This window comes from Aedes albopictus, chromosome 2 (genome assembly GCF_035046485.1).
Source record: "Aedes albopictus strain Foshan chromosome 2, AalbF5, whole genome shotgun sequence".
NCBI lineage: Eukaryota > Metazoa > Arthropoda > Insecta > Diptera > Culicidae > Aedes > Aedes albopictus.
Genome location: NC_085137.1, coordinates 76,743,521 through 76,763,952, shown reverse-complemented (window position 1 = coordinate 76,763,952; position 20,432 = coordinate 76,743,521). Strand labels below are relative to the sequence as shown.

At 43.2% G+C, this 20,432-nt stretch overlaps 1 protein-coding gene across 1 annotated transcript; it reads right to left on the bottom strand.

The window, feature by feature from the left end:
• Nucleotides 1-10,609: 10,609 nt before the first annotated feature.
• On the bottom strand, nt 10,610-17,199 carry LOC134286089 (uncharacterized). The gene is made up of 2 exons (XM_062847656.1): nt 16,904-17,199; nt 10,610-16,833 (listed from the first exon to the last, which is right to left on the bottom strand). Exon 2 carries the CDS (start codon nt 16,604-16,606, stop codon nt 10,610-10,612), a length of 5,997 nt encoding a protein of 1,998 aa, XP_062703640.1. The 5' UTR covers nt 16,607-16,833; nt 16,904-17,199.
• Between the last annotated feature and the right edge of the window lie 3,233 nt (nt 17,200-20,432).

Genomic DNA, 20,432 nt, shown 5'->3' with positions numbered 1-20,432 from the left:
ATGCATGCTTGAACAGAAGACCACAGCTCGACCGACACGCTTGACACGCAATCATAGTATGCGTGTTAGCTTCTTGCACACCTTGCAGGACATCGTGTAAGAAGATGCGCATGCCAGTGAGAATTTGTTTAATATCTTTTTTGCCGATTGTCGAAATAAGTTCCGGTCTTCGGCAACATTCATCATTGAGATCTGAAGAATTCAATTTGGCTTTTACCCTATGACTTTATCCATGTATGGATGCTCTACAACGAGGAGAACTTTTTTTTGAAAATTCTCCATAGTAATTCCCATACAAACCTATTTTGCTCTTGGGCCACCATTAAATCACCACCGAAATGGCTGAAAATTTGACTGGACTCTAATTTTGCACCAAGGATTGTAATGAACATATGGGAGCTTTGAATTTCCAACATATTTGAAATCTGAACTGCCCTAATACACACACACATACACACAAACACATACACACATACACACACATACATACACACATACACACACACACACAGATATCACCTCAATTCGTCGAGCCGAGTCGATTGGTATATGGCCGGGGTTCTGCTAAACCGAACTAAGCGCCAAAAACTTTATTCCGAGATAACTAAGCTTAAAGTTCAACCACTCACAAATAAACAACAGCTAAGATTATTTGAAACATTTCCACACACATGTAACTTGCAAGCTTTTATTAACCATCAGAGACGAAGAATACATGTAAATTATTTGAAATCATTGATATAATTACATTTCATTTTTCAGTACTTCGCACTCAGTTCACTCTAGCTGAACAAAAACATTGGAATATGGTTTATAGTTCAGTGTGGCTGACTGTGTTTCTTTGTTTCATAGAAAACCATTCAGATTGTGAAAAAATTTCGATTTTTCATCGTCTATAAAGTTGAAATCGATATCACTCACAATCCTTTACCACAGAGAGGGCGCGTATAGTATGGTACCGCGGAGGTCTCAAAATAGTTTGAAATATGAACGGCAGAATTCCTCCCAGCTCAGCCCTTCCCACCTATGTTTTTTTTTATAGGCGGTGCATGTGCATTGTGCAGGCAACTAGCAAGAGTGACTACTGACTATGTTAAATGATGTCCTTGCATGTGCTGAGGTCCTGAGATGTGAAAGTGGAGAAATTTATGTACCGTAAACTGGGGTGTAGTTGATCAGTGGGGTGAACCTGATCGCTCAATTCCCCACGAATATCGACTTTCAAGGAAGTTACCATTCCATTTTATTGTTACGTCATTGGATTGCGAATGCTTAAATTAGAATTGTTGCTTCCTTGAAAGTCGATATCCGCGGGTAATTGAGTGATCAGGTTCACCCCACTGATCAACTACTCCCCAGTTTACGGTACTTTAAATTTATGCAGGTCGAAGAAAACCATGAAAATGATCTGCCAAAGTGAACCAAGACAAAAAAAATCGAAAATATTAAAGAGATTCAAACTTGGATCACTTAAGTGATAACCAAGCACGTTACCTCTAGGTCATTTTGCCTAGCTGAAGGTCAGTTGTTAAGTCTTAATCAAGTTCTAAGCATTCTTCTCTAGCATGGTTTTCGTAAAAACGCTATTTTTCAATCAGCCAAAGTAAACCAAGTGTTTGATTTATTTCAAGCTTTATTATTCTTATTAGCCTTGTTGTTCAATGACGGCTTCTGTGTTAAATTATCAGTATGAGGTGTGTCGACATAACGCAGGTATTTAAAGCCAGATGATTTTTGTATTGTTGAGAATAAATAGATTCTAAAATGCAGTGGATTTGGTTCGGTCTGGCTGAATGTGATTTGGAAAAATGGCGATCAACACCATCGAAACATAATTGTATCCTCCAACATCCGTATTTCTAATAACGTGTTCGATTCTCTCACAGATTGTCACTACGAGTCGGTTAGAAGTTAGAAATTTAACAGCGATGAGCATAACTTGAAATGTTCTGCATCCGGACCAAAACTGGAACATTTCGCTGATTCTATGGAATGGTTTACAGTTCACTCTGGCTGGATGCAATTTTTTTTTTTGTATGATCTGCCAAACAGAAATTTTGAATTTAATCCACGAAGAGCTGTCAGAATTACTGCATTTTTACATGGAAGGAGGATCATCAATTTCTTCATCCAATGGTTAAGGAAACTCAATTTTTCAAAAAATGGTCTTTGGTTCGGTTTAGCAGAACCCCGACCATATGTGACACGACCCTCCGGGCCTTCTATCAAAAAGTCATTTTTGGAGTGAACATATAGCCTTTCCAGTACACTTAGTGTACGAGAAAGGCAAAAAGGTTATATTATCGCTCTCATCTTAAAATTTGGTCGATCCCTTTTCCAGCGACATTGCCGAAAGCTTATTTTCATTTTTTAGAAAATTCGGCAACTTTGGGTTAAGTTTACATACAAATATTTTTGTAAAAGTTTCATCTATGATGTTCAAAGTTACTTTGATTTATTATCTCTTGAATGAGACCTAGGATTTTGAAATCGGATGCAAATTGACGGAGAAATTTTCGGACGTGGATTTTCTGACTGATGAACTACTAGAGTTATCACTGGAGAAATTCTTTGAAGAATTTCTTGTACAATTCATAGATGGAGTAGTACACATAAATCCCTGTAGAGAGAAATTTCAGGAAAAAGTCCTGGAAAATAATCACAGAGGAATTCTTTAGAGGACCCCTGAAGAAATTTCTGATAAAAAGATTTTTTGAAGGAATTTTCGAAATAACACCTAGATGATTTGGACCTATTTGGACAATCTTCTACAGGTAATCATGGACGAATTTCTTTAGAAATTCTTTGAAAGGTGCTAAGGAATAGAGTCTCTGCAGGAGTCGTTGAGAGCTACTGCGGAGAAATTTCTGAAAGAATCACAGAAGAAAATTTGAATAGCTTGAAGAACTACTAAAGAAACTTCTGGAGGAACTTTTTTTTTTTACTTATTCGTTTATTTGGAAGGCTCGGGCGCCACATGGGCATAACTGAGCCGAAATCTTTTGTTTTTACAATGGTTTTACATTTTACAATTTATTACTGCCTTAAAACTATGTTAGTTTGGGAAGCCGAAGTACTCGCGGCTGTTTCGAGGTTAAGGATGGAAGAAAAAAAATGGGAAGGACGGATTTATGGGTTTAAAACTAAATTATTTGCTAACTTATACTAAAACTTTGATGGGACAAATTGTCCATATCTGTAACGGAACCAAAAAGAAAGGACTTTATCGGTAGAAAACGACAAGAAGAGGACACACGGAAGGGGGTGACGACAGACAGGGGCGAACAACAAAACCAAAAGGCGGACAACGAAAACAAGGAACGTACTACATCAAACTCTGACATCAACACGTTTCAAAAACTGGTAAATCAGGTTCATGTTTTCCAAATCAAGTCCTGACAACACTTCTCTAACGGGTTTCTGTTGTTTTCCTCGGACCCGGAGAATTTCATGCAGCTCAGATCTGACCTCACGATACTCATTGCATCCCCACACGACATGTTCGATATCCTGGTAAGCCACGCCACAGACACAGAGATTGCTTTCTGAGAGCCCAATACGGAAGGTGTGTGCGTTCAACAAATAGTGGTTGGACATCAGCCGACACATCACACGAATGAAATCGCGGCCTAAATCCAACCCTTTGAACCATGGCTTCTTCGACACCTGTGGAATGATGGAATGCAACCATCTACCCATCTCTCCATCTCTCCATTTGTGTTGCCAGCTGATCAAGGTCTCCTGACGGGCCAATGCAAAAAATTCTTCGAAGGCGATTTGACGCTCGTAAATATCGCCTTCGCTAGCGCCCACCTTAGCCAGAGAGTCCGCTTTCTCATTGCCCGGGATTGAGCAATGTGAAGGGACCCAAGCTATGGTGATGATGTATGAGCGTTTGGACAAAGCACTCAATACTTGGCGTATTCCTTTCAGGAAGTACGCTGAGTGCTTCATCGGTTTCATTGACCGAACAGCCTCCAGAGAGCTTAGACTGTCGGTAAAAATGAAGTAGTGCTCAGGTGGAAGAGTGCGAATGTACTCTAAGGTGTAGTTTATAGCCGCGAGCTCAGCAATGTATACCGAACATGGCTTTTGAAGCATGAAGGTGGCGCTATGAAATTCGTTGTAGACACCGAATCCAGTCGAATCATTGGTCTTGGAACCATCTGTGAAGAACTGTCTGGCCCCGCTAACATGCCCGAACTTACTTGCAAAAATTTGTGGAATACATATGGAACGAAAAGATTCCGGTATACTGGTGATCTCATCCTTCATAGAGAGATCAAAATCCACAGAGGAGCTGTCGAAGTCTGAGAAGTTGTCACGATTGGTGTTAGCCGGATTTGGGCTTACCTCCAGTGTCATGTACCAGTAGTACACACTCATGAAACGAGTTTGGAGATTCTGTTCGAGCAGCTTTTCGAAGTTTTCTATGACTAACGGATTCACAACCTCGCATCGGATGAGGAACCGGAACGACAACTCCGCAAAGCGGTCTGTCAGAGGCTGTACACCAGCAAGTACCTCTAAACTCATTGTGTGAGTCGAGTTCATGCAACCTAACGCGATCCGAAGGCAACGGTACTGAACCCGTTCAAGCTTCAGCAAGTGTGTTTTCGCCGCGGATTGAAAACAGAAGCTACCGTATTCTAAAACCGATAGAATGGTTGTTTGGTACAGCCTGATCAGATCTTCCGGGTGCGCTCCCCACCATGTCCCGGTAATAGTTCGCATAAAGTTGATTCGTTTTTGGCATTTCTGTATCAGATACACAATGTGCTTCCCCCAGGAGGAACTTTCCAAAAATCTCTTGAGAATTTTCTAGAGGAATTTCTGAATAAATACCTGAGATAATCTCTAGAGGAACGTACGTATTTTCGGTAGTTTTGTTCTCTTCGTCATGGGGGGTTAATTGAAACCTGTTGATCACAGAGTTGTCCAGCTGAGTTGTATGTCCAAATTTCAGGCAACTCGACCCACAACAAACCCATGACAAAGAGAACAAACCTGCCGATAATACCCTTCGTCACCCTACATGGATTGATACATAAAGGAATCAACCAAGAGAGGTTTCAACAATTATTTATAAAAGAGGAATCTCTGAAAAAAAATGCGAGTCTCTGCGAAAGAAAATACACCTTTTGAAGACACTTTTTTTAGAAATTCCTGAAAAAAAAATCCTGATAGAGTTTCTTAAGAAGTATTGGTTGATTTTCGACCATCTTAATAATATATGGGATTTTTTTGGCGCTATATCGGTCTTCGGGTTTCTTTAAAAACAACCGGTTAGGTTAAAAGCCGACGTTTCGAATGTTTATTCATTCATCCTCAGGGCAAACTACAAATTTCATATTTAGTCACTTATTAACATATAACATACAGATTATACAAATTACTTACACCAAACAGTTATTTCTATGTCAAGTGGTTTTTGAACATGGATTTTGGAACGGCTGACAAAATTACACTGCAATATTTAAACAAAAATTCGGACATAGTGACTAAATTCATTTGAATGGGTCTAACATTTAACGTAGCACAAACTTACACAGCTTTCACCCGCGCACATCCAAACGGTTATGAATAAAAATGTTTCAAATGAGATATATCAAAACCCATATGGAACGGACAAGGAGAGATAACAGAGAACATAAAACATAGAGAGTGAGATATTATCTATTATCGCCCTTCGTCCGCGATTGAGTGCAGGAAACCCGAATAAACTACATTCAAATTGCTCGTGTCGGTTCTGAAATTTACCGTTGTGTGACACATTTCGAGTATTTGAAGCGCATGCAGCCGGTTGTCCTGTTCTACGATCTTTGTTTTCGACAGATCGAAGCGATGATCGTTCTCAATCGCATGTACCATTAAAGCCGTCTTTTTGAATTCTTCCTCCCTCTCATTCGCCTCGAGTGGATCAGAAGACTTCAGCTCTGTATACCGATTGATGAGTGATCGGTGTCCAGAGAGGCGGTTTTTTAGTTGCTGTGTTATCAAGCCAATGTAGGAAGCGTCGCAGTCAATGCAGGGGATGCGACAAATCACATTCCGTTGCTCCAACTGTGGCGTCTTATCTTTTAGCTTGGAAAACAATAACCTATTGGTTTTGACGCATTTGAAACTTAGTGTGATGCTGGGAAAGTTTCTTTTAATAACTTTCGCAAGAGCCGGAGTAAGGTTATCAACGTGATGGAGAGATCGATATGTTTTTGGTTCAGGATTAGTATTGCCACTATCATTAGGTACATTGGTGCTTCGATTGATAAATCGGTTTACAAGCCGATTTATCAACGCACTTGGATAGTTATTGTTGAGCAAATACTCCCTTACCAAATGTGCGTGAAAGCTGTGTAAGTTTGTGCTACGTTAAATGTTAGACCCATTCAAATGAATTTAGTCACTATGTCCGAATTTTTGTTTAAATATTGCAGTGTAATTTTGTCAGCCGTTCCAAAATCCATGTTCAAAAACCACTTGACATAGAAATAACTGTTTGGTGTAAGTAATTTGTATAACCTGTATGTTATATGTTAATAAGTGACTAAATGTAAAATTTGTAGTTTGCCCTGAGGATGAATGAATAAATATTCGAAACGTCGGCTTTTAACCTAACCGGTTGTTTTTAAAGAAACCCGAAGACCGATATAGCGCCAAAAAATCCCATAAATTTCTTAAGAAGTTTGTAGAATAATTTCTGGAAAATTAAAAAAAAAACTTCTAGAGAAAATTCTGATAATTTTGCTGGATTCCTTCAAAAAATCTAACGAATTATATAATAATATAAGAATAGAATCATCACAAAAAAAATTCTGACTTCTTGCTGAAAAGGATTCCTTCAAGTAAGACCTTTCGCAATAAAAGTATAAAAAAATAATTCAACGAGCGGTTTCTCAGATTAATTCATAATTAGGCGTAATATTTGGTCATTTCTAAGGAAGCGTTCCAGTGTAGGGGAGCATACATTTGGAAACCTTGAGTACTCTGTGCGTTGTTTTTTATACAATTTTTAAAACTGATAATTAAATGCATCAGGCTTTCACCAGTATTCTTTGCTCGAATAAACAGAAATATGACCTCTAGGTGGATACACTGTGACATAAAATCCACAGCATTTTACAATGTTATATTCTTTGGCAGCTGAGATTAGCATTCCTGATCCTTTCGCTTTTATTTGCCACCCACGCACGTCCACGGCAGACCGTCTTCCTGCTTGCTGTTTACTCGTTCACTTTGGTTTGCTGACACTGGCAGTGAATTCAGAAAATGTTAAGATGGAAAACATTTCCGTGCCCTTTTTCTTATGTGAAAATCTGCAGAAGCAGCACCAGCCAGCCAGCCTCTCAGTCTCTGCCTGTCTGCCTAGCGTGTGTAATGTTGCATACGCACGCATCCATCTTTGTTTCCCACATACAAGCACACGCACATGGGAACCCATATAACCTTCTCGCCGGGATTCTGGCCCCGGGAAATAAAACTAAATGACGATACCAAAATTCGGGACCGGTCCGGAATTTTCCGAAACAAGCAAATCTTTCAAATGCTTCTTGCCTCTCTTCTTGTGCCGGAGGAAAATTTATGAATTTTACACATCATTAGCTTTGTGTCTCTCGTCGCTGGCTGCCTTCTCCCTGGGGGCTTTAGCCTATATCCGTCTTTTATCCTAACACCCTCCCTTCAGTCAGTCAGGTTGGCAGGCGTGCCATGGTTAAGGATGGGATTTCTCAAAACCCCTAAAGAAGAAGAAGAAGAAGAAGCAGGATCAGCTCGGTCGGTCGGTTCTGGGTTGATGCGAGTGAAATAAAGATGCGGAAATTTAAATTATGTGTACGAGCCACATGTTCCCATGAATGATAACAAGATCTTGGGCTGCCCCCCTCATACATGGAAGCAAAGGGTGAATGTTTGCTGACGACTGACGAACACACCAGGGCAAATACAACACGTACAACACGTCAGGCCCATCGAACTCCTTCCAAGGCGAATTCGGCGAGAGTGTAGGTATGTGGCATGCACGCATCGTTCTGTACGGTTGCACACAGCTTCCTCCAGTCAGTGTAGGTCGTCGTCGTCGCATAAAACATTGATCCATCAAGGGAAGAAAAAGTTGGTCGTTTGATGGAATACGGTTGGATGAAAATTATTTGGCATGAAAATGATTTATGGCTTGCGCAGGAGTCTGGTTTGGTCTGGTAGAACAAAAAAAAACACCCTTACGGTACGGATGCTGAGCTGATGCATATGTGGTTTGGCCGCTTTTTGCTTCCTTTAGGTTCGTGGAAGGCATTTTTTCGTGGGAGCCTTCGTTTTTATCTTTGCTATTTTTTTCCTCACAATTTCATTAGACCATACTAACATGCTAAGCCGAATTAACCAGGACTGGCAGTTGGGATAATCAGAATGGATCGAGGAAGACAGTGGGTACACGACTGGCAGAAAGCATGGAACATGGAGCATCTGGAGGGTAATTAAATGTGACTAGTATATGTATAACATAAAGTAGTCCTTGAATATGCTTCGTGAATTTTTGTTCATTAGAAGCCGTGTTTTTACGATCATGTCTTGAATCGGGACTACATGTAAATGTTTGATTAAGATAAATAAAAAATGTTCAAGTATCAAGCAAGAAGTACTTAACTTTTGATTTATTGTATAAAAAAATGTTATTTAAAGCATGCTTGTTTTATGTGTGATCTTCAGTGTTCATATCTGACATGCATATGCTAGCAACATCTCTCCGATTTCAATGCAAATTTCTGAACATACAGAGTATGTCAATTGATTAAAACTATTTTTAAGGTCCCTCGTAAAGGAATCTCAAAATGACCTTCGAAAAAAATCCTTAAAAAAAAATTCTTGAAGAAAACTAAAAAAAATCTCAGAAGGAATCTTAACATAGACCCCTAACAAACAAAAAAATCCTCAAGGAACACATGAATGAACCTATTTTAAAGGCTTAAGAGTCGTTAAGGTTAAAAATTTATAGTACTTTCTAGAAAAATTTATAAAATAATCTGTAGAAAAATTCCCAGAGGAATCATAAAAGCATCTTCACAGTAATTCCTGAAGAAATTCTTAGAGATAACCTCATCCACACAGGAGACAATTACCTGAAGGAATCCCTGAAAACCTGTGGAGAAATTTCCGAAAGAATCCTTGTAAGCATCTTTGGTAGAATTCCCGGATTTTTTTTTCAATCTCTGGAGGAATTTCTGAAGAAATACCAGATAGATGTTCTTTCCACGGAAGTCCTTTTCAAAGAACATTGAAAAAGACATTTATTAAAAAAAATCCGAAGGATTTCTTGGAGGATTTTTTGGAAGAATCCCAACTTTGAAACAAATTCGTGGAAGGAATCGTTGGAGCTATTTCTGAAGGAATCTCTAGAGGAACTCCTAAAATATTCCTTAAAAGAATTACTTAAAGAATTCTTAAAAGCATTTATAAATGAAATTTTGTGGAAATTTTTGAATTTCTGAAAGATGTTCTTAAAGAATCCCTGAAAAAGCATCTCAAGGAAACTTTGATGAAATATTTTCAGGAATTCTTATTTTATATTTTTTTAAAAAACGCTGCAGGATTTGCTGTAGAAACACGTAGTAGAACATTCAAATTTATACCTGGATGGGCTTCCTGGAAGGGTTCATGAAATAATGTTCATGAAATATTTTCAAGAGAAATACTAGATGAAACTTTTGGTGGAATATATGAAGGATTTTCTTTAGGAAGCTGAGGAGAAATTTCGAAAAAGAATCGTGGAGGAATTTCGGAAGCCACCTTCTAAAGATTTAATGAGGGATGGCTGGACGAATTTATTAAAAAAAAATATGTTAATGACTGTTTAAAGGAATCTCTGGAAAACTTTCGGAAGGATTTCTAAAAAAAAAAGAAATCTATCGATGATTTAATAAAGAAATTCTGAAAGCATTGCTGATGGTACTCCGGAGAAATTTCCATAGCAGTTCCTGAAGAATAATTTGAAGATTCCTTGAGATAGTTTTTGAAGGAATTTTCAAGAAAATTTCTGAAAAATATTCCGAAAGAAAAATTTTCTAAAGCAATCCATTGAGGAATTACCGAACAAATCCATGCAAAGTTTTTGAAGAAATGCTTAGAGAAATTTCTAGAGCAATTTTTGCAGGAATAAACTAAGAAAAATCTGGAGGATTTTTAAAGAAATATCAACGTGTGGGGTTAGGCGACACCAACTCAAGAAAGCAAACTCGATTTCTCACGGAAGGTTAGCTTCAAGCTAGAATAATGAATTTATTAGTTAAATTTGATAGTTATATCGTAATTACTGAATCTTACAAATTTGGTGACCTGTTTCCTGTTAAATAGCAAGTTTGGGTCGTCTATTCTTACACGGGATTGATTGACCGCCTAAAGGAGTGTGAGGGTGTGAGCTTGAAATAGTATTTACAGAATATAGCTATTTAATATTCCAACTTACAGTCTACGGAGTCTACGTCGATTATAAGTTCTTCAAAGACGATTCCTAGCTCTGCTGGTCGGTTTATAAATTCAACAAATTGTGTAGAAAAGTAGAATGTCTAATATTTATCTATCTAGAATTGCGATTTGCACTTGTTCTCAAACGTTCTTATTGCTAATCATGACAATGCACTTTATCCTGCTCATCGAGGGTCGCAGCATGACGTGTAAGGCCCATGTCATGTTGGTTCGCTCTGTCATTAGTCGCCGTAGTGCTGTGCCGGCTAGTGTTGCCAGAACCAGGGGTCCTGTCGGCACATACCCCCGCCCGTAAACCTTGCTGAGGCTCTGGGACCCCTGGAACACTGAGAGTAGGTTTACGACTATCCAAGACGTCCAGAACAGCTAACTTCTTGGCTGCTCTTCGGATGACCCCTGTCGACGTGCGCACCATCGCCTGTCGCACTCTACCGTCTCGGCCAGGGTAGACTTCTTCGATCCGTCCTCGAATCCACTGGTTCCTTATCTTCCCGTCGACGATAAGAACTAGATCTCCTACTTCCAGATTCTTTACTTCCTGAAACCACATGCACCTCCGCGTAATAACAGGAAGGTATTCCTTTAGCCACCGGTTCCAGAATTCGTGGGTAATGAATCTGGCCAGTTTCCAGCTGCTTCGGAGTGTTGAACGGATGTCCATTTGTTCTGAAGGGAGAAACTTGGAACCAGACGAGTTGCCCAATAGAAAATGGTTGGGCGTCAGCGCCTCCGCATCTGCGGATTCGAGTGGAACGTAGGTGAGCGGTCTGGCGTTGATCATCGATTCAGCCTCAAGCAGGATCGTCTCTAGTGTTTCGTCGTCCGGTCTACGTGGTCCATCAATTATCGCTCCGATGGCTACCTTGACCGAGCGCACAAGTCTCTCCCATACTCCGCCCATATGGGGTGTTGCAGGAGGGATGAATTTCCACGCTGTCTGCGATGTGGTAAACTTCTCCGCAATGGCCCGCTTCGTAGCTTCGGAGATCGTCTGTAGTTCGTTGCTCGTTCCTTGAAAGCATGTGGCGTTGTCGGACCAAAATTCTCTTGGAAGACCACGACGAGAGACGAAACGTTGTACCGCCATTATGCACGACTCCGTGCTCAAGGAGTGCACAACCTCCAAGTGGATAGCTCTGGTGGTCAAGCAGGTAAAGAGCGCCACCCACCGTTTCACATTGCTTCGGCCTAACTTGACGAGAACTGGACCGAAGTAATCCAGCCCGGTGAACACGAACGGTTGCACAAAGGCAGTCAGCCGCATTTCTGGGAGCGGCGCCATCGCTGGTGGTTTTGGAGCCGCCTTTGCAATTCGACACCATGCGCAGTTCTTGGCAACTTGGTCGACCAGTCGTCTCAATGTCGGGATGTCAAAGCGCTGGCGAATCTCGTTCACGATCGTCTCTCGATTAGCGTGACGAAACCGACGATGGTACCAGTCGACAATCAGAAAGGTGACAACATGCTCTTTTGGGAGAATTGCTGGATATTTTGCTTCTAACGGTACGTACGGTGCGGCTCCGATTCGGCCACGACTGCGCAAGATTCCTCTCTCATCAAGATATGGCCATTTGGTGTAGATTCTGCTGGATTTCTCTACTACGTTGTGACGGAGTTCAGGAGGACCTTGAGATTTCATAAGAATCGCAACTTCATTAGGGTACACTTCGGTTTGAGCGGTTTTCCAGAGGAGTTCTTCGGCGCGCCGCAGTTCGGCACTAGTAAGTACGCCGAGCTCTAGAGTACGACCACTCTTCTTCCGCCTGAGGTTGTCAGGGAACCGTAGTATGTACGCCACTGAGCGATGCAGTTTTGCCCATGAATTGAAGCGAGCAAAGTCAAAGATTGGATCGAAATGTGCGAAGTTGGAATGGACAGTCCGCAGTTCTGCAGTCGTTGGCGTTATCTGCCGCTGTTGCGGCCAGCTAGCCTCGGCATCGCGAAGAAAGTTTGGTCCCTGGAACCAAGGACTATCCATTGCCAAATGCGGTCCGGCACCCCACTTGGTTGCTAGGTCGGCTACGTTGAGCTTTGTCGGCACCCATTTCCATTCGGTTTGCTCCGTTGAACTTAGGATTTCGCCGACACGGACGGCGACAAATTTGTGGAAACGCCTGTGATCCTTGGAGCGAATCCACGCAAGTACTGTTCCAGAATCGCTCCAGCAATACCGACGACGAATCGAGAACTCGTGCTGGTTCTGGATGATCTCCAGCAGGCGTGTCCCTAGGACGGCCGCTTTCAGTTCCAGTCTAGGGATCGAGATTGTTTTCAAGGGAGCTACTTTGGTTTTTGCGCCGACGAGTGCCACTTGTACGCCTCTTTTTGTCTCCAACCGGAAATACGCAACGGAAGCGTATGCCGACTCGCTAGCGTCGACGAACAGGTGAAGTTGAAGACTGTCAAGATTTGGAGGAAAAGGCGTGGGAAAATAGCACCGGGGAATGCGAATGTGGGCCAGTTGGTTGAAGTGACCCGACCATTGCTGCCACCGGCCTTTGATGTCGTCCGGTATTTGTTGATCCCACTCCGTACCTTTCGCCCACACGTCTTGCAGCAAGATTTTACCGTGCACGAGGAAAAAGGAGATGAACCCGAGGGGGTCGAACAAGCTCATCACCACTCTTGCGATTTCTCGTTTGGTAGGAATGTGGTTTTCGTCGAGTATGTACTGCAGGTCCTCTCTCAGGCCTAAAGCGTACACAAACACATCTTCGTGAGGAATCCACTTCATGCCGAGCACTGATTCTAACTTCTCTCCTCGCTCCAGGTCCAGGCTTTTTGGTTCGCATTCCGAATTTGCTCCGATTCCCTTCAGAACTTCCGCTTCGTTGGATGAGAAGTGCCGCAATGTAAATCCACCCTTGGAATGCACGAGCTTAACTTCGTTGACGACCGAGATCGCTTCTTGGACGGTCTCGAAGCTGTCCAAGTAATCGTCCACGTAGTGTTTGTTTATGATTGCAGCTGCTGCTCGTGGATACTCCCCAGAATGTTCCTCGGCGTTAAGGTTCTTTATGTATTGTGCAGAGGCCGGAGAGCACGTTGAGCCAAATGTGGCGACGTCCATCACGTACACAACAGGATGATCTGCTGGGCTGTCGCGGAACAGGAATCGTTGGGACTGGTTGTCGGGAGCGCGTATCCTTATTTGATGGAACATTTCCATGATGTCTCCACAAACGGCAATGGGGAACTGACGAAACTGGCTCAGAACTTTTGGAAGAGGTGACAACAGATCTGGTCCTTTGAGCAGCTTGGAGTTGAAGGAAACGTTGCCTACCTTCGCCGCAGCATCCCAGATAAGGCGTACCTTTCCAGGCTTTCTCGGATTCGTAACAGCTCCTAGGGGTAGGTACCACACCCGTTCGGCATCGACTGAAGTCAATTCGGATAGACTTGCTTTGTGCGCGTACCCCTTATGCAAATATTCCACGATTTGTTCTCGCACTCGACGCTCTAACTCCGGTTTGCTGACAAGTTTCCGCTCCAGCGCTTCTAAACGACGTACAGCCATGGGGTAGCTGTCAGGAAAACTGGGGTTGTCGGTTCTCCACAACAGTCCGGTTTCATAGCAGGATCCGACCGGCACCCGTCGCGTCGTATCCGCTAGAAGCTTTTGGGCTCGCTTCTCTTCCTCGGATTCCGGAATACTACGTGACCCCGATACGCCCACATCCTCCAAGGTGAAATAACCATGAAGCTGCTCGTTTAGCTCGCGATCAGCGTCCGAAACTGCACCGACGTGGAAGCTAACGATAGCCGTACGCAATGGTTGACCAGGAATGCAGCCATAGATGCTCCAACCCAGCCTACACTTTGCACCGATTGGATCTCTTGGTCCCCCTTCACGCAGCTTCAACGGAACACACAATCGTAGATTGTCCAGCCCTATCAACAACTTGGGTTGGACGAGCTCGTAGTCTTCTAGCGGAAGACCACGCAGGTGAGGAAATCGTTTTGCCAAATCTCCATATTTGAGCGATTGTGAGGGTAGGACAAGCTGACTGACCGTGCGAGCATCAATCAACTTATGCCGGGCGGTACTATCTTTGCCGCAGATCTCAAGCTGTAAGCGCTGTGATGTGGGTTCTTTTCGCTTCACGTTCCCGGTCCACTGAAGGGTTAGTGGTTCTAGCTGACCATTGGCCCCAAGCTGCTTCGCAACGGACTCCTCCAGTAGAGTATAGGAAGAACCCTCATCGATGAAGGCGAAAATTGTTTTAGAGAAACCGTCGCTGAAGAGAACGACTGGAACGATGCGGAAGAGTGGCCACTTGCAATCCTCTGACGACACGTGGCTCGCAGACATTCCTATATTTTCGGGCAACGGAGAGGAGGTGTGGAGAAGAGTATTGTGCTTTTGGCGACACCCTTCAATGCCACACCCATTCCAGGAGCGGCACGGCCACTTGCCGTGGCTGTTCAGGCATGTGCGACACAGCCCCTTCTGCTGAACGAGTTTCCAGCGTTCGTCCACTGTCGCACTCTTGAACTGGTGACATTCTGCAACTCGATGCCCGGTCCGGCCGCACGCTACGCAGGGCTTGCCATTCTTAGCGCTGGTGCCGACGGATGGTCCGCCCGATGATTCAGGGGTTCGTTCAGCAACATGGGTATGGACGATCCCGATGTCCCTGGATTTCCGCTTATCGCCTCTTGATGTGGCTCCCAGTGTCGGAAGCTCGAATGACACCTCGCTCGCTGCAGTCACTAGTCCCGACATGAAATCCGCAAACGTTTCCAGAGTTGCCGGTTGGTTTTTGTTTTTGTAGATGGCCCAATCTAACCGCAGGGATCCAGGCAGCTTTTCCACGAGCTCCTGCATCAACGCCGGGTTCGAAAGGTGATTCAACTGCTCGGCGGCCTTGAGGTGGTCCACCAGATTCTGTACTGAGAGTCCAAACTGGATCAGCGTCTCCAGTCGATCATGTCTGGGTGCGGGAACTTGCTGGATCTTGTTTAGTAGCGACCGAATAAGAAGCTCTGGTCTTCCATAAAGTATGCGCAGGGTCTTGATGACGTGCGGCACACTAGCTGGTAGCAGCAGCCGGCTGCGTACGGACTCCAAGGCGTTACCCTTCAAACACCGCTGCAGGCGGACCAGGTTCTCCGCATCCGAATAACCGCAGGTAGCAGTGGACTGTTCGAAGTTGGTGATGAAAATCGGCCAATCCTCAGGACTTCCTCCGAAGCTAGGGAGATCCTTTCCGAGAACTTGCCGCGCGGCAATTTGAACTTGCGTAAGTGTGTGTGGAGTGCATGTAGTCGCTGGATCGTGACCGCTCCGTATCCCTGGAGCGGGTGAATTTGGGTATCGCGGAGGATTCGGCTGGATTGATAGCGCACCGAGATCGGGGAGATGAAGTGTTGGGTTGACGGGTTCGTCCAGTGGGTCCTGATCGACAGACTGCATATGGTCGTTGTCGTCGCCCTCCGTAGGTCCTTTCAATCCTCCAACATTCTTCTGCGAATTCAGCCACTTATTCACCTTTTCGTCCGAGTCCGGAATCGAACCGCTTCTGCTACTCATCGACGCTGCCTGACGGATAATGGCTTGGCGTTTCTCCAGGGACTCCTTGCGGATCTGCATCTGCTTCCGCTTCAGTTCCAGCTCATCCTGCAGCTTTCGGTCTCGGATGATACTTTCCTCTTCCGCGAGACGACGTTTTTCCACCAACTTACGTTCTTCCTCGAATAACTGCCGCTTCTTGATCTCTTCCTGCTCCTGGAGTTCCATCTCCATCAACCGCTGTTCTTCCTCGACCAGCTTTAATTCCTCCGCCAACAACTTTGCCCGCACGCTTGAGCTAACACTTTTCGGCGGGTCAGGAACCACTTTCCCTTTTTTCGAAGGTGCTTTCGAACTCGCCTTTGATCCCTTCGATTTTCGCTTTTCCTCGCCCGGAGCGAGAAAGACACCTTCGCCGGATGTTCCCTGCTTGGCCGAACATTGTTTACAAACATACCTGACATTTGGTTGCTTCACTTCACTGCCAACTCCGGCGCATCCGAAGTGCTCCCAATGTCGGCAAACACCGCATTGGACCATCTCGCTCTCCGCAGCATCGGGCCGGTCACAGGATTGGCAGTTCCGAGGGGATATCAGGTGCTGGGATATACGATCATCCATCCTTGCTAGCTACCACAAATTTCTTGAAGAATGTGGGGTTAGGCGACACCAACTCAAGAAAGCAAACTCGATTTCTCACGGAAGGTTAGCTTCAAGCTAGAATAATGAATTTATTAGTTAAATTTGATAGTTATATCGTAATTACTGAATCTTACAAATTTGGTGACCTGTTTCCTGTTAAATAGCAAGTTTGGGTCGTCTATTCTTACACGGGATTGATTGACCGCCTAAAGGAGTGTGAGGGTGTGAGCTTGAAATAGTATTTACAGAATATAGCTATTTAATATTCCAACTTACAGTCTACGGAGTCTACGTCGATTATAAGTTCTTCAAAGACGATTCCTAGCTCTGCTGGTCGGTTTATAAATTCAACAAATTGTGTAGAAAAGTAGAATGTCTAATATTTATCTATCTAGAATTGCGATTTGCACTTGTTCTCAAACGTTCTTATTGCTAATCATGACAATGCACTTTATCCTGCTCATCGAGGGTCGCAGCATGACGTGTAAGGCCCATGTCATGTTGGTTCGCTCTGTCATTAGTCGCCGTAGTGCTGTGCCGGCTAGTGTTGCCAGAACCAGGGGTCCTGTCGGCACAAACGAATACCTCAAGAAATTTATGTCAGCTGTCATGTCAAAATCAGAGCTGGTTACTCAAGGTTTCCAAATCTCTGCGCTCCCGATACTGCCAAGCCCCCATAGGAATGACGTCAATATTGCGCCTTATATAGAAATTTTCCAGGGAAACCACTCCATAAATTTCGTTTTCACGAAATTCATCTATAATTATCGCTGAAGGGTTTTCTTGCAGGAATTTAAAAGACACGGACACCATCTTCAGCCGAGGCTGTACAGACTGACGAAACTCAACACAAGACAATGGGCATAACACATAGGGCCTGTCCATAAACTACGTAGACTCTGAGGGGGGGACGGGGGGGTCTGGCCAAAGTCTACGCTCCATACAAATTTCAAAAATTTTGTATGAACAAAAGTCTACGAGGGGGGAGGGGGGGGTCTGAGATGGCCGAAAAAAAGTCTACGTAGTTTATGGACAGCGCCATATTACGAGCACCAGTGGATACAACATAGAGACATTTCTTGCAAAAAAAAAAAAATTTAACCCTCCACTGACCTTCTCTTCACACCAAAGAGCTCACACAACGAGCCCCCTGGTAATGGACACTTACTTAAATAATAATAATAATAATAATAATAATAATAATAATAATAATAATAATAATAATAATAATAATAATAATAATAATAATAATAATAATAATAATAATAATAATAATAATAATAATAATAATAATAATAATAAAAATAATAATAATAATAATAATAATAATAATAATAATAATAATAATAATAATAATAATGACGCAAAAACACGCAAGGCTGCAAAGATCAGGTCATTATAGATGCAGTCATTGTGGGTCAAGCCACCGATAAGCAGAGGAACCTGAGCATGGCGTACATCGACTACAAGAAGGCGTACGACTCAGTGCCGCACTCGTACCTTCTTAAGGTGCTGCAGTTGTACAAGGTAGACGGGAACGTCATCAGGCTGATGCAACACGCGATGGGGATGTGGAGCACGTCCCTACAAATCACCGACGGAACAGCTGTGTTGCGGTCCAGAACTCTCAGCATCAGGAGGGGTATATTTCAAGGCGATACCTTCAGTCCGCTATGGTTCTGCCTTGCAATGAACCCCCTCAGCAGAGCACTCAACCAATGCAACTATGGCTACCAACTGAAAAGTGGGGGAAGGAGTACAAGAATAACCCACACCTTCTTTATGGACGACCTGAAGCTGTTTGCGGAATCAGTACAGAGGCTGCATCAACTGTTGCAGCTTGTGACGGTGTTCAGCAACGACATCCGGATGGAGTTTGGAATTGACAAATGTCGGTCAGTCCATCTTCGCCGGGGTCAAGTAGTGGACGCCAGCTGTTTCCGCGTCAACGAACAGGAGGAGATTCGGAATATGGTTGAAGGCGAAGTGTACAAGTACCTCGGCTTCCTGCAACTTAGAGGTATTCGCCACACAGCGATCAAGAAGGAACTGCAGGACAAGTTCTTGCATCGTGTCAACTGTGTTCTGAGGAGCTTTCTGTCAGCCGGCAACAAGGTGAAGGCGATCAACACGTTTGCTGTGCCCCTGTTAACCTACAGCTTTGGGGTGGTAAAGTGGACCAAGACTGACCTCGAGGCGTTAGAACGAGCAGTACGAGTGGCGTTCACCAAGCACCGCATGCGCCATCCAAAGTCGTCCATTGAGAGAGTCACCCTGCCACGCGCAGTAGGAGGAAGAGGCGTCACTGATATCCAGGCACTATGTGTCTCCCAGATCCAGCAGCTGCGGGCATATTTCGTAGAAAGCCAGAACCGTCACGAAATGTACCGCACTGTATGTGAAGCTGACCACGGTTACAGCGCCCTGCATCTGGCGCAGGAGGATTATCAGCTGAACTGCGACATCAAGACCGTCGACGAGATGATCGTAACGTGGAAGCAAAAGGAGTTGCATGGGACGCACCCCCATCAACTGGAACTCGAGCACATCGATAAGGCGGCGTCAAACGCGTGGCTGGTGCGGGGTGACCTGTTCTCAGAAACAGAAGGTTTCATGGTAGCCATCCAGGACCGGGTAATTGCGACGAAGAACTATCGGCGGTACATATTGCACGAGGACGTGGAGGATCGCTGTAGGAAGTGTAATTCAGTAGGGGAAACGATCGAGCATGTCGTTGCAGGCTGTTCAGTGTTAGCTGGATCAGCTTACCTCGATCGTCACAACGAAGTTGCCAAGATTGTGCACCAACAGCTTGCTTTAAAGCACAACTTGGTCGACAGATTTGTACCCTACTACAAGTACCAGCCGGACCCGGTTCTGGAAAATAGTTGCATAAAGCTGTACTGGGATCGCGAGATCATTACGGACGTCCTCATTCGTGCCAACCGGCCTGACATTGTGGTTTTCGACAAAAGGATGAAGCGAGTAACTCTCATCGACATCGCTGTACCGTTAGACCATAATGTCCAATCAACGTTCTCCGGCAAGATAACCAAGTACCACGACCTAGCGGAGGAGTTGAAGCAGATGTGGCACCTGGAGGACGTCCGTATAGTTCCGGTTGTCCTCTCGGCAACCGGAGTTGTCCCTAAATCTCTCCTGAGGTCCCTAGACGAGCTGGAATTGAAGAAGGACCTAAACAGCATCCTGAAAGCGGTGATTCTTGGAACCTGTAGTATAGTTAGGCGGTTCCTGAATCATCACAACTGAAAGTACATCCAAAAGCAGACTCATTAGGATAAGCTAAAAAACCGGCTAATGAGATCCACAGAGCCTAATCCCCTTTGGCATTCCGAATGCCCGGGGTAGGTGAAAGTTTCCAGCAATTTTTGCTGAGAAGTGCCAAAACTCTATAATAATAATAATAATAATAATAATAATAATAATAATAATAATAATAATAATAATAATAATAATAATAATAATAATAATAATAATAATAATAATAATAATAATAATAATAATAATAATAATAATAATAATAATAATAATAATAATAATAATAATAATAATAATAATAATAATAATAATAATAATAATAATAATAATAATAATAATAATAATAATAATAATAATAATAATAATAATAATAATAATAATAATAATAATAATAATAATAATAATAATAATAATAATAATAATAATACTAATAATAATAATAATAATAATAATAATAATAATAATAATAATAATAATAATAATAATAATAATAATAATAATAATAATAATAATAATAATAATAATA

Coding starts and splice junctions, on each gene's coding strand:
- LOC134286089 (XM_062847656.1), bottom strand. CDS start 16,606: ATGGATGATCGTATATCCCAGCACCTGATATCCCCTCGGAACTGCCAA.